General features: G+C 51.7%; 1 protein-coding gene across 4 annotated transcripts in view; it reads left to right on the forward strand.

Annotated features, from left to right (window-relative positions):
• Eng (endoglin) overlaps positions 1-13,895 on the forward strand; it is a 37,900-nt gene extending 24,005 nt beyond the window's left edge. The window contains exons 3-15 of one of the 4 annotated variants that reach the window (XM_087653742.1): positions 108-248; positions 2,208-2,370; positions 3,082-3,247; positions 3,797-3,917; positions 4,213-4,384; positions 5,302-5,444; positions 9,089-9,226; positions 9,451-9,489; positions 9,962-10,078; positions 10,379-10,630; positions 11,921-11,975; positions 12,873-12,974; positions 13,297-13,895. In XM_087653742.1, coding sequence (XP_087509868.1) covers positions 108-248; positions 2,208-2,370; positions 3,082-3,247; positions 3,797-3,917; positions 4,213-4,384; positions 5,302-5,444; positions 9,089-9,226; positions 9,451-9,489; positions 9,962-10,078; positions 10,379-10,630; positions 11,921-11,975; positions 12,873-12,974; positions 13,297-13,337 — 1,650 coding nt within the window. In that variant the 3' untranslated portion in view covers positions 13,338-13,895. 4 annotated transcript variants of the gene reach the window in all.
• The last annotated feature ends 71 nt before the right edge of the window (positions 13,896-13,966 follow it).

A 13,966-nucleotide genomic window follows, 5' to 3' on the forward strand; every position in this document is an offset into this window, starting at 1 on the left:
TAACTGGCGAGAAGATAGGTCAAGTCAGGGATGGCCTATGGAATGGTCGTCAACCATACATGAAGCAAAACCTGACTGATATATCTATGTCCATGACTTTTCCCCAGAGGAAGTCCGAGGTGGAGTTGACTCTTCAAGCATCCAAGCAAAATGGCACTGAGACTCGGGAGGTGTTTCTGGTCTTCATTTCGAACGAGAATGTCTTGGTGAAGCTCCAGGCCCCAGAAATCCCACTGCACTTGGTCTACGTGAGTGTATGATCCCTAATTCCAGGCAGGCTATGGGAAGCCCCTGCCTGGTGTCCCTTTCTGTGAGCAACGCAGCACACCATAAAGGCAGGGATAGGACCAGAAGGTGCCAGAGGAGGCAGAGGTGGGCAGTAAAGGTGAAGGCCCTCTCACAGATGGACACACAGACCAGCATGGTGGGGACACCACGGAAAATCCCCTCCCAAGTCCAACCGCAAGGGTCTGGCTTCCATTCCCAGAGTATCCTTCTCTTTATCACTGAGAGGGGAAGTCAGGTCCTAGAGACCTTCCCATGGTGCCTCTCCCTCCATTCCCTTCCTCACCTCCTTCCCAGGGTTTGGGAGCTGCCAGGGTTCTGTGTGCACTTGTAAGGCAAGCTCTGGCTGGAGGGTTGTAGCTGCAGCCTAGCCTGGTTGCACCTTTTTACTTGCATTTAACACTCACAGTGACAGCCTTGAGTCATCTGTAACAGATCACCACCCAGAGGTCAGAGGCCTGCCTTCAGTGTTGGGCGGGGCATAAGCCAGGAGACCGATAAGCGCCATGCGCCTGAGTCACGGCTGTAACCCTGTTTTACTGAGGTTAAAGCCTTCAGAGCAGGCAGTGTGTTCTATTATATCTCCTCTGAGCGCCATGCAGTCCCCCTTAATATCTAGCCTGAATCCCTCCTGCTGCTGCTTCTTCAGCTCAAAGGAGTCCTCTGGGTCACCTCTTCCAGGAAGTCCTCTTTATTTCTTTTCTTGGCCCAACAGACCCCAAAGGACCCTAAGGGAAGCAGTGGGGTTTGGGATCTCTCCAGACTCCCTGTCCCCAGCCAGCCAGAGGTCTTGGGTTGCATTTCTTTTCGAAATTAAATCGAATGTAATTTTATGTACTTGAGTGTTTTGTCTGCATGTGTGTCTGCGTACCAGATCTTGTGCCTAGAGAGGCCAGAAAAATATTGCGTTCCCTAGGACGCTAGTTACAGATGGTTGTGAGCTACCATGTGGGTGGCTGGGAACTGAACCTGGGCTCTTAAATCCAAGCCATCTTTCCAGACCTGTTTTTTGCTTTTCATGATAGGGTTTCTCTATGTAGGTTTGGCTGTCTCAGAACTCGCTCTGTAGACCAGGCTGGCCTCAAACTCAAGAGTTTTGCCTGCCTCTGCCTCTCAGGTGCTGGGATTAAAAGCACAAGCCACCACTGCCAGGCTCAAGCCTTGGTTTTTGTTATTTATTAAGTAAATATCCTGTACCTTCTATTACTTCGACTTCTCTAGTTTCTGAATGATGAGCTCCCAGGGTCGGCAGCACCTCATCTGTTTTCTTCCATTCACTCATTCACTGTTTTCTCATACCTTCCCCCTTTTCCCCTTCCACTTTCCCCTCCCCATGCATCCGCAGTACCTACTGTGTGTGGCAGGTGTGAAGGTGCAGCTGGCATAACAGATCCGCAATGAACAATGGCTGGGGCCTACAATGTGTCAAGTGTGTGTGTGTGTGTGGGGGGAGTGGACAAGAAGATTTCCCTTCCTGAACCCAGAGTGCAGACGGATACAGACAGTTGCTACATTGATGCCATTATACATGGTTTGAATAAGTGCCTCGTGGTGAGGCTAAGGCCAAGACCAGATGGACAAACGTGTGTCTGTAGCCATCACATGCAGGAGGAAGATGGTGCCAATATGGCTGTGCTAGAAGAGGTACCTGGGGGCTCTGGGCTGACTGACGACTTCTTTTTTTTTTTTTTTTTTTTTTTTGGTTCTTTTTTTTTTTTTTTCCGGAGCTGGGGACCGAACCCAGGGCCTTGCGCTTCCTAGGTAAGCGCTCTACCACTGAGCTAAATCCCCAGCCCCCGACTGACGACTTCTAAGCCTTGTCATTTGAGGTCTTGACTTCTTTTCTGCCAATGAACTGAGCTGACTCAGATTGGTTCCTGACCGGCAGGTAGGAAGTGACTCAGCACTCTGTGTCTCCACAGAACTCCAGCCTCGAGGTCTTCAAAGGACCAAAAGTCAACAGCACACCACTACCATCCTTTACCTCCAAGACACAGATCCTCGACTGGGCAGCCACCAAGGGCACCATTACCTCCATAGCAGCACTGGATGACCCCAAAAGCATTGTCCTCCGGCTGGGCCAAGGTCAGCTCCATCGGTTGCTTCTGGGTTCAGGTTCAGTTGCAGAAGAGACTGAACAAACCCCTGACTTGGGTACTACCAGCCTGCAGTGGCGTGTGATTTGCCCAAAGTCACACAGGCTGGATGGTGCCCTTCAAAGTTGGTGACTGCTTCTGCAGCAGGTATCGGATGAGAAATGCCAGCTTTTTGGCTGGAGATGCGGCTCCGTTGATAGGGTGCTTGCATAGGTTAAGCCCTAGAGCCCTAGACTAGCATGGTGGTAAGGACCTGTAATCTAAGCACTCAGGAGGCAGAGGCAGGAGAATAAGGAATTCAAGCCCATCCTCTGCAAGTTCACTCTGCAAGTTCAAGGTTTCCCTGGGGTTTGCTGGTCAGCCAGTCTAGTCAAATCTGTGAGCCAGGCTCAGTGAGACACTGTGTCTCAAAATAATGCCAAAAACAATGAAGAAAGACAGCTGACCTGTGCCGGGTGGGGGTGGAGGCGGGGGTGGGGCTGGGGCGGGGCTGGGGCGGAGGCGGGGCTGGGGGTACTGCACTACTTGATGTGTGTCTTGGCTCACTTGTCATGTTAACGCTGTGCTGACACAGGAGGAAACCGAGGTCAGCTACTCAGCTAGTAAGCCATCCCCCACCTGTTAGGCTCTGTCCTGAATGTCCCTACTATTGCCTTGTCTGAAAGCGGGGTAAGACCCTCTGATATATTTGTCTCCACAGACCCAAAGGCACCACCCTTCTGCTTCCCAGAAGCTCAGAAGGACATGGGCGTCACACTTGAATGGCAACCACGAACCCAGACACCAGTCCAAGGCTGCCACTTGGAAGGTGTGACTGGACACAAGGAGGCCTATGTCCTGAGGATTCGATCAGGTTCTGAGGCCGGGTAAGGGTGCTGGCCTCCTGAGCATGGCCCTCCCCAATCAGGTCCTATCCTCCAGGTGTATTACCAATCAGATGCTATCCTCTGGGTGTATTACCCAATCAGATCCTATCCTCCGCGTATATTGCTCAATCAGATCCTGCTACCCAATCAGATCCTATTACCCAATCAGATCCTGACCTCCGAGTGTATTACCCAATCAGATCCCAGCCTCCCGATGTGTTAACTTTCCCATTGCCGAGATAAAACACCACAACCAAGGCAATGTGTTTATTTTGGGCTCGCAGTTCCAGAGGGTTCACAACCGCAGAGTGGAGGTAGCAGGTACCTGGAGCAACAGCTAAGAGCTCACATCTTGAACCACACAGACAGGAGGCAGAGAGGGCACCAAAGCCCACCCCTTGTGGGCTACCTTCTCCAGGAAGGCCCCTAAGCCTTCCCAAACTGGGATCAAGTATTCAGATGCCCCAGACTTAGAGATGCCATCTCATTCAAACCAACACACCGGGTCTGTCTCCATGCTCAAGCCCACGACCTGTCTACCTGCTGCAGGCCCCGGACAGTGACGGTAACGGTGAAACTGAGTTGCACATCTGGGGATGCCGTTCTCATCCTGCAGGGTCCCCCGTACGTCTCCTGGCTCATCGATACCAACCACAATATGCAGATCTGGGTGAGCCTCGCACCCCCACCCCAGCCTGAGACCTTGCACACCATGGTTATTTCGCCCCAGCTTCCTACCCCCATCTACGTTGTTAAAGGCCTCTTCCAGGAAGCTTTTCCCGATGGGCCAGGGAATTCCTTAACCTAGCCTGATGGGCCAAGGAAGATCCTTAAAGATACAAACTCTGAGCTGGGTTAGAGGACAAAGGGGAAATGGAGAGGATAAGGGGAAGGGAACAGCAAGGCACGGGTGAAGGGTAGGAGTCTCCGTAGGTAAGGCTCTGACTCCCCCTTTCTGACTTCAGACCACAGGTGAATACTCCATCAAGATCTTTCCAGAAAACAACATCAAAGGCTTCGAGCTCCCAGACACACCCCAAGGCCTGATCGGGGAGGCCCGCAAGCTCAATGCCAGCATAGTAACCTTTGTAGAGATCCCTCTGACCAGTGATGTCTCCCTGACGGTCTCCAGCTGCGGTGAGCCTCAACCCTGTGCCGGTCCCCAGCCCTGTTGCTCCTCCCTTCCCATCACTTGCCGCTCTCTGTTCTTTGAGCTTAGGCCAGTTCCTTTCTCCCCACCCCTTGGATATTTTTTTATTTACATTTCAAATGTTATCCCCTTTCTGAGTTTTCCATCCATAAACCCCTTATCCCATCCTCCCTCCCCCTGCTTCTATGAGGGTGTTCCCCCACCAACCCACCTATCCCTTCCCACCTCCCAGCCATGACATTCCCCTACACTGGGGCATCAAGCCTTGGCAGAATCAGGGGCTTCTCCTCCCATTGGTGCCCATCAAGGCCATCCTCTGCTACATAGCCAGTTGGAGCCATGGGTCTGTCCATTCGTAGTCAGTCTTTGGATGGTGGTTTAGTCCCTGGGAACTCTGGTTGATTGTTACTGTTGTTCTTATGGGGTTGCAAACCCCTTCAGTTCCTTCAGTCCTTTTTCTAACTCCTCCAATGCGGACCCATTCTCAGTTCAGTGGTTGACTTCAAGCATCCTCCTCTGTCTTTGTCACCCTCTGGCAGAGCTTCTCAGGAGACAGCTATATCAGGCACCTGTCAGTTTGCACTTCTTGGCATCAGCAATATTGCCTGGGTTTGGTGACCATGTGTATATGGGCTGGGTCCCCAGGTGGGCCATCCAGAGACCGCCCCACCTAGGCCAGTTTCTTCCTTTCTTTCTTTCTTTCTTTCTTTTTTTCCGGAACTGGGGACCGAACCCAGGGCCTTGCGCTTGCTAGGCAAGCTCTCTACCACTGAGCTAAATCCCCAACCCCCCAGGCCGGTTTCTTTGAGCCTCGTTAGCCTCATCTACCACAATGGTTAGACACCTGAGAGCTCAAGTGCCCATAGTGAGCACCCAGTGACTGTCCACTCCACCCGCCCCACAGGTGGTGGGCTCCAGACCTCCCCTGCACCAGTTGTGACCACACCTCCCAAGGACACGTGCAGCCCTGAGCTACTCATGTCCCTGATTCAGCCAAAGTGTGGCAATGACGTCATGACTCTGGCACTCAATAAAAAACTCGTGCAGGTAAGTAAAGCCCTGCCCCTCCTCCTTGTGATGGCACGGACAGCTGGTCCTTCGCCATGAGTGTCAGGGATCCAGCCCAGGCAGTAAGAGCAAGTCACATTACTATGCAAGACTCAGTCTCTTCACTTGTGAAATGCAGGCTGAACAGAGCACAGAGCCATGCACTGATATTCCCAGAACCCGGGAGACTGAGCCAGGGGGATGGTGAATTTCAGGCTGGACTGGGCTACATAGAAGGTTGATATAAGAAAATAGGGTCATCCTCAACTACGTAGAGAGTTTGAGGATAGCCTAGGCTACATGAGCCCCAATCTCAAAAAACAAGTAATAATAATGCTGACATTAGATAGTCATTATTAATCTTGGTTTTCCTTTTGAGACAGGGTTTCTCTGTGTAGCCCTGGCTATCTTAGAACTCACTCTATAGACCAGGCTGGCCTTGAACTCCTAGAGATCTGCCTGACTCTGCCTTCTGGGTGCTGGGATCAGAGGTGTGTGTCACCACTGCCTGGTTTAGTGATTATTATTAATCTTAATGGTGGTTGAGCCAGGCAGTCACAGAAGTTTGTACCATGGGCCTTTGCATGAGTGATAAATACAGACAGACAACGTCCGGGCTGGGGAGATGCTCAGGGAGCAAAGTGTTTTCTGCACAAGCATGAGGGGCTATTATGGGTCTGTAGCACCAGGAGGCAGAGAAAAAAGGACCCTGGGACCTCTCTGTCCAGCCAGGCTAGTCAATCCGTGAGGTTCAGGGTCAGTAGGAGACCCTCCCAGTCTTGCCAGGCATGGTAGCCTGTGCTTTTAATCCCAGCATTTGGAAGGCAGAGGCAGGCGGACCCCTGTGAGTTCAAAGGCCAGCCTAGTCTATACAGTGAGTTCCAGGCCAGCCTGGTCTACAGTGGGGGTTCCAGTCCAGCTAGGGCTATGTAGTGAGACCCTGTTGTGAGAGAGACAGAGAGAGAGGCTCTCAAACGAATGAGGTAGATGAGTCCAATGAGATGACCCAGTGGTAAAACACTTGCCATGGGGGCTGGGGATTTAGCTCAGTGGTAGAGCGCTTACCTAGGAAGCGCAAGGCCCTGGGTTCGGTCCCCAGCTCCGAAAAAAAGAACCAAAAAAAAAAAAAACAAAAAACAAAAAACAAAAAAAACCAAACACTTGCCATGCGGCCTGCTAACCTGAGTTCAATCCCTGGAACCCATGTAAAGGTAGAGAGAGGGACAACTCCACTGAGCTGTGCTCTGACCTTCCCTCTGTACCCTACCCTGGCACACACTCAATATCAATAGTAATTTAGTTTAAAAAATAAGGTGCCCAATACCTGATATCAAACTCTGCCCTCTACACAGGAACACCTGTGTGTGGGTGTATATACCATGGATAGACCACACACACGGAGTGTATAAACTGCACACACATAAAACATACACAGTATATAAACTGCACACACATAAAACACATGGAGTGTATAAACTGCACACACGTAAAACACACAGAATATATAAACTGCACACATGTAAAACACACGGAGTGTATAAACTGCACACACATAAAACACACACAGTATATAAACTGCACACACATAAAACACACACAGTATATAAACTGCACACACGTAAAACACACAGTATATAAACTGCACACACAAAACACACAGTATATAAACTGTACACATACAAGACACACACAGTATATAAACTGCACGCACACAACACACACAGTATATAAACTGCACACACAAAACACACAGAGTATATAAACTGTACACATACAAGACACACACAGTATATAAACTGCACACACAAAACACACAGAGTATATAAACTGTACACATACAAGACACACACAGTATATAAACTGCACACACAAAGCACACACACACAGTATATAAACCGCACACACAATTTTAAATGCATACGTTTTAGAATATAACAACTAGAATGGGGAATAGATATATGCACATAGAGACAAATGCAGAGAGAGAGAGATCAATCCACCTGCCTCTGCCTCCTGGCAGCTGGGATTCAAGGTGTGTGCCCTGCACAGAATGGAGGAAATCTTCGTCTTCCCTTCTGACCTGTGAGCCCCCTCACCTCACCTCCAGTATGCTGGGATTCTATGCATGGGACACTGTGCCCAGTTTTCAGTTAGCTTTAGACCAAACAAATAAAACACATGTGTGTACCTACTCTGATCTGTTTCACTCAATTCTCCCTTCCCCCACCCAGCACCCAGTGCTGGGGCTGGAACCCACATGGGGTCCCAAAAATGTCTCGAGTCTGTTCTGTACCCACTGAGCTGTGCCTCAGCCCCCTACAGTAACTCGCTTTTATTTTGGGAGTCAGAATCTGGCTGTGTACCATGTACTGTGGAATTTGCTCTGTGGACCAGGATGGTTTTAAACATAGAGATCTGGCTGCCTGTCTCCTGAGGGATTAGGGTTGAAGGCACACACCACTATTCCTAACTTTTAACTTAAAAAACAAAAACAAAATTTGAAATATTTTCTTAAATGTATGTGGGTGTTTTGCCTGCATGAAAGTCTGTTTACCACATGTGCCCATGGAAGCCAGAAGAGGCCGCTGGATCCCCTGGAGCCAGAGTTATGGACAGTTGTAAGCTGCCATGTGTGTTGGGAACTGAGCAATCTCTCCAGATCCTTATTTTAACCTTTGAACTTTTGTAGTTGGTTGTTTTTTTGGTTTTTTTTTTTTTTTTTGGTTTTGGTTTTTTTATTTTTTTTTTTTGGTGGTGTTGTTTTGTTTTTTGTTTTTTGTTTTTTTTGTTTTGTTTTGTTTTTTGAGACAGGGTTTCCCTGGCTGCCCTGAGATCCTCCTGCCTCTGCTTCCTAAGTGCTGCGATTAGAGGTGTGTCCCGCTACCACCCAGCTAAAAAAAAAAAAGTTTAAGTATAAAGATGGAGTTGGAGAGGGCTGGGGATTTAGCTCAGTGGTAGAGTGCTTACCTAGGAAGCGCAAGGCCCTGGGTTCGGTCCCCAGCTCCGAAAAAAAGAACCAAAAAAAAAAAAAAAAAAAAAAAAGATGGGGTTGGAGAAATGGCTGGGCAGTTAAAAGCATTTGCTGTTCAGAAGACCTGAGTTTGATTCCTAGAACCTATATGGTGACTCACAACCATCTATTACTCCAGTTTCATGGGGTTTAATGCCCCCCTGCTGGCCTCTGAAGAGATTACATGTATGTGGTGCATATACACACCCATTTAGGCAAAACAACACACACACACACACACATACACACACACACACTCAAACGCCCTGGGTTCAATTCCCAGCAATGCAGACAATAAGAAGTCTGTCAGAGCTCTGATGAACCATCCATGTTTCCTTAGAAAGGTTTCAGTACGATTCATTCTACTGAGTTTTAAAGTATGTGTAGGGCAGGGGTACATGCACATGGCTACAGCTGTCCACAAAGCTAGGAGTCCTCCTTCGGAGCTGGCTGTGAGCGTTCTGACATGGGATGGGTGCTGGGAACTGAACGTGGGTCCTTTCAAGAACAGCCAGGGCCCTTAGCCGCTGAGCGATCTCTACAGCTCCAGTGAGCAGTATTTACAGTGTTTCGGTAGTGACAGCGAGACCTGACAATGCCAGGCCCCTGACGATGTCCTTCTCCCCTGGGTCAGACTCTACAGTGCACCATCACAGGCCTGGCTTTCTGGGACTCCAGCTGCCAGGCTAAAGACCAGGACGGCCACCTTGTCCTGAGTAGCACCTACTCCAGCTGTGGCATGAAAGTGACAGATCATGTGATCAGCAACGAGGTAAGGCTTGGGATCAGGAAGGTACCAAATCCTGCAGAGTTGGTGTCCCCCACCCCACCCCACCCCCAGGCACCTTACTGATCCCCCGGGGCTGAGGGACATTTCTGGGAGCAGGGAGCAGGACTGATGGGAAGCTTGGCCATCCCATCCATAACTGGGGTCTGGCAGGCGGGCTGTCCTCTGGGGCTTTCTGCCTCTGACCAGCTTCTCGGCTGTCTTCACAGGTGATCATCAATTTGCCATCAGGCTTACCACCACTTCGGGTGAGATGGATGCTCCCACAATGCTCTCCAACTGGTTCAGGGTGTGCTGCTGGCGTGGGGCCGCTTTCTGGCCTAGCAGGGAGCAGGCCTCAGGAAACTCAGGCCTGTGTTTCCAGTGTGCCTCAGTCTCCCCTTCCATACAATGGCAGTAGTACTGCTGAGGGTTAAGCTTTTAGACTCTTAAATCCTGGCGACTAGCAGCACACCGTGGCTGTGTGACCTTGGGCAAATCATTTAACCTTCCTGGGACTCGCTGGTCATTGGTTATAAACTGTAGCATGAGAAGAGACCCAACCCCTAGGGGTCTTAGGAGCAGTACTGAGAGGTATGAAGTTTCTTCCCATTAGCCCAAAGCCAAGTGACAAATCTGAGAATTATGAGTTCGTTATTTAAAGGAAGGTGAGGGTGGGAGTTAGGCGATTTCCTGCTGCCACCCCACTCAAACTGCCCGTCTCCCCGTGTCCTCCCACAGAAAAAGGTACAGTGCATCGACATGGACAGCCTCTCCTTCCAGCTGGGCCTCTACCTCAGCCCGCACTTCCTCCAGGCATCCAACACCATAGAGCTAGGCCAGCAGGGCTTCGTACAGGTACTGAGCACCCCGCTTAACTCCTTGAGTCTTCTGTGGGCCTTTCTTCCCAACATTGCTAGAGAGAGGATCGGATGTCACCTTCCAGAGGATGGAGGAGGCCAGCCTGGTTGTGTGGGACAGACAGAAAAGGAATTGCAAATTGCAATGTCACCCTGTCCTTCCTGTTTGCTCTGAGGGACCCCTTCCTGTCTTTTATTCAGAGGGGTGGGGTCTCCCCTTCTGGCTTACCTCACGAGGCCAGGCCGTCAGTGAAGGGCTAAGGATATCCTATCTCCTCCCCTCTGCCTGTCTGTGCAGGTGAGCATGTCTCCATTGACCTCTGAGGTCACAGTCCAGCTAGACAGCTGCCATCTGGATTTGGGGCCAGAAGGTGACATGGTGGAACTCATCCAGAGTCGAGCAGCCAAGGGCAGCTGTGTGAGCTTGCTGTCCCCAAGCCCTGAGGGCGACCCACGTTTCAGCTTTCTCCTCCGTGTCTACATGGTGCCCACACCCGCAGCTGGCACCCTCAGTTGCAACTTAGCCCTGCACCCTAGCACCTTGTCCCAGGTGAGTGGGCATGGCCCCAGTCTGGTTTCAAGGACACTTATGGGTCTGGGGTCTGAAGGGATGGAGGTGACAGTGCTGTGGGATCTAGAAACAGTTGGCAGTCAGTAGAGTGAGAGCCAGGCACGGGGCCTGACAGCCTGGCTATCAGGGGCACTCACCTATAGCCTCACTGAAGCCGTGGCGTTAGCATATATACACAGCTGCAACTGTCCATCTGTACGTTCATCCTCTGCACATTTTACCATCCATCTATCACCATCTGCCCACCTAGCCCGTCTATCCACATACCCATCAATCTACCTACCTATTCATGGACTCCACCTTCCCACGCATCAGAAGCCCAACCATTCCTTCATATACCCACCCACATACCCAACCATTTACTCACCCTTCCAAACAACTCATGTACCCACCCATCCACCTACCACTCACCCATCTAGGTCTGTCAGTCCATGTACCCGTCCACCCATCCACCTATCCACCATCTGACTGTCTACCTACCTATCCATGGACACTACCCAACCACCCATCCACCTACCTTCTTACCCATCCATCCCTTTATGCACATACTCATATATCCACCTACCTCCCTTCCCCCTACCAGTTGCCCACCCATCTTACCCTTCTATCTACTCATCCACGAGCATCCATCCTTCTCAAAATTTCCACTAGCCCACCTAGTTGCTCACTTCCTCTAGAATCCCACCCACCCACCTATGTGGCAATCACCAATGTGACTGATCTCAGGAAACCTGTTACTGTCCAGTGAGTCTCCATTCTCAGGCCCTCAGCCCTGACACACTCACAAGAACACTCCGATTTCTAGGACTCAAAACTTCCTGGGGTTGGGGATTTAGCTCAGTGGTAGAGCACTTGCCTAGGAAGCTCAAGGCCCTGGGTTCGGTCCCCAGCTCCGAAAAAAAAGAACCAAAAAACAAAAAACAAAAAACAACTTCCTGAATCCGGGACCCCCAACCCTGACAGCCACACCTATCTTCCAGGCCCTGAGCCTCCAAGCGTCTGGGCTGACCTGGCTTGTGGCTCACGGCTTGCACTGGGTAACAGATGCTGAGCTCCTACTAACCACATGGCCATCAGAGGCCTCTGGGAGTCCTGGAGACCATTTACAGCAGCCATAGGCTACCCTGCTGTTCTCACCTCCCTGGGACTTACCTGTAGGCTCCCAGCCTGAAAATGGTTGAACAGAGGACTCAGCCAAGGCTTGGGATGGTAGCAAGGGAGAAGCACATGCTGCCATGTGGACCACTTACCACTCTTCCCCCTCCTCAGGAAGTCTACAAGACTGTCTCCATGCGCCTGAACATCGTCAGTCCTGACCTGTCTGGTGAGTGGGGAACAGCCCTGGAATGGAGCCCAGACGCTGGTGGGGAGATGTGGCAGTAGCCCTTGGGAGGACAGGAAGGTTTCTCAGGCCCTGCAGCCTGAGGAGCTCGCAGTAAGATGCATCTTAACAGGGGAACACTGCTGAGTGCCACGGACAGCCTCCCAGCCCTCAAACCCTCCTGGGCCTCATCTCTGTCCCCTCAGTCACTGGTTCATCTCTGTCCCGTTAGTCACTGGTGCACCTTGATGGAGGACTTGACCTCCTGGACAGAACATAAGGGACCTTAGCTATGGTATAAGGCCCTTCATTCCTTGACACCTCAAGGGTGGAGGAAACCCCTTTGGCCTGATAACGTCTAATCTCAAGAGAGTCCTTATTGCTCGGGGCAGAGACATGCCATGTAGTCTAGGACGTCATGTACTCACCCCCAGCCAGACTGAGAATGCAGGGCTCCTAAACTTCTTGCGCAGACAGGAAGTCCTGACTAAGGGCCCAGGGCTATGTAAAAGACAGGAGTGAAGCTGCAGTAACCTGAGATGCTGTCTCATTTGACTCCGGTGTAAGGTGCAGAGGTGGGGCAGCCGGTAGGGGAGGCACTGACCTAAGGTCACACAGCAGGCAGAGCAGACCCTCTCATCTCCTGCACCCACTATACTATCCATAAAGGTGTTTATCTGCGGTGCTTTGGAGATAGGAGGGTGGCCCAAAAACCCTGGCCGCCTGGGCCCTCAGCCTAGTACTGAACTGAGGTAGATGACAAGATTTATGTTTGGAGAAGACGGGTCACTGGCTCAACTGAAACTAGCTAATACCTGTGACCCAGGACAGCATGCCAGGGTAGGGACAGGCCTCAGGCTGGAATGCACTGACTCTCTTGACCCTCCTTTGGTCACACAGGCAAAGGCCTCGTCCTGCCCTCTGTACTGGGCATCACCTTTGGTGCCTTCCTCATTGGGGCCCTGCTCACAGCTGCACTCTGGTACATCTATTCTCACACACGTGAGTATCCCAAGCCTCTCCACCCCCTTCCTACAGTGAGTGCTCAGGGCCGGTCCACACCACCCCAGGGCACACCCTGGGAAGCCTCTGAGGAAGTGGGGAGTCCTGGCTGGGGCCCTGACCTCCACCCCTGCCCACACCTCTCAGGTGCCCCTAGCAAGCGGGAGCCCGTGGTGGCAGTGGCTGCCCCGGCCTCCTCTGAGAGCAGCAGTACCAACCACAGCATCGGGAGCACCCAGAGCACCCCCTGCTCCACCAGCAGCATGGCATAGTACCCAGCCTGGAGCCTTGGGGAGCCCCCCAGCCAGCCCTTGCCCTGCAGGAGAGGCGGAGCAGCCACAAGCTGGGAACCATCGGCCATGAACTTGTCCCCTCAGCCAAGGATGGAGCGTCCTCCTGTACCTGCTCCTCATGCCTCCCCCGCAGAGGCTTGTTGCCAGTAGAGACTCCAACTTGGAACACCTTGGGATCTCCTCACCCCACTTTACCTGCCCAACCCAGGGGCCCTGGGATATGGCTGCCTGGGACTACAGAAAGACACCGCACTGCTGTGTACATCCGTGCTGCTGTGGAACCCTAATCCCCTGCCTTCAAGCTGGATCCTGTGCTGATGAACTGGGCAGGGTGGGAGGCTAGGACTCAAGACACGCGCCTGGCCTAGCCCAGAGCCACCTGCATCTGGCTGGCCCCAGGAGCCTCCTCACCTTGACTAGCACAATTTTGGTCGGGGAAACAGAGGCTGAGGGGTGCTCAGCTCATTGGCTTAGAAGATGGCAAGAAGGGTGGGTTGGGGGAGCCTAGCCCCTCCCCAGAGATCTCCTCCCAGCCCATCCATTGAGCTGGCAGCAGGAGGGTAGTGGCCAGGTGGCTGGTCCTGGGCCAAGCCCATATATTTACCAATAAATCAGACATGAAACCAGTGCCCCTTTGGGTTGTCTGGGAGAAGGGGAAAGGCCATTATGTCACAGAACAAGGGTGTACACCCCTCGGGC

This window comes from Rattus norvegicus, chromosome 3, assembly GCF_021556685.1.
Source record: "Rattus norvegicus strain SHRSP/BbbUtx chromosome 3, alternate assembly SHRSP_T2T, whole genome shotgun sequence".
Taxonomy (NCBI): Eukaryota; Metazoa; Chordata; class Mammalia; order Rodentia; family Muridae; genus Rattus; species Rattus norvegicus.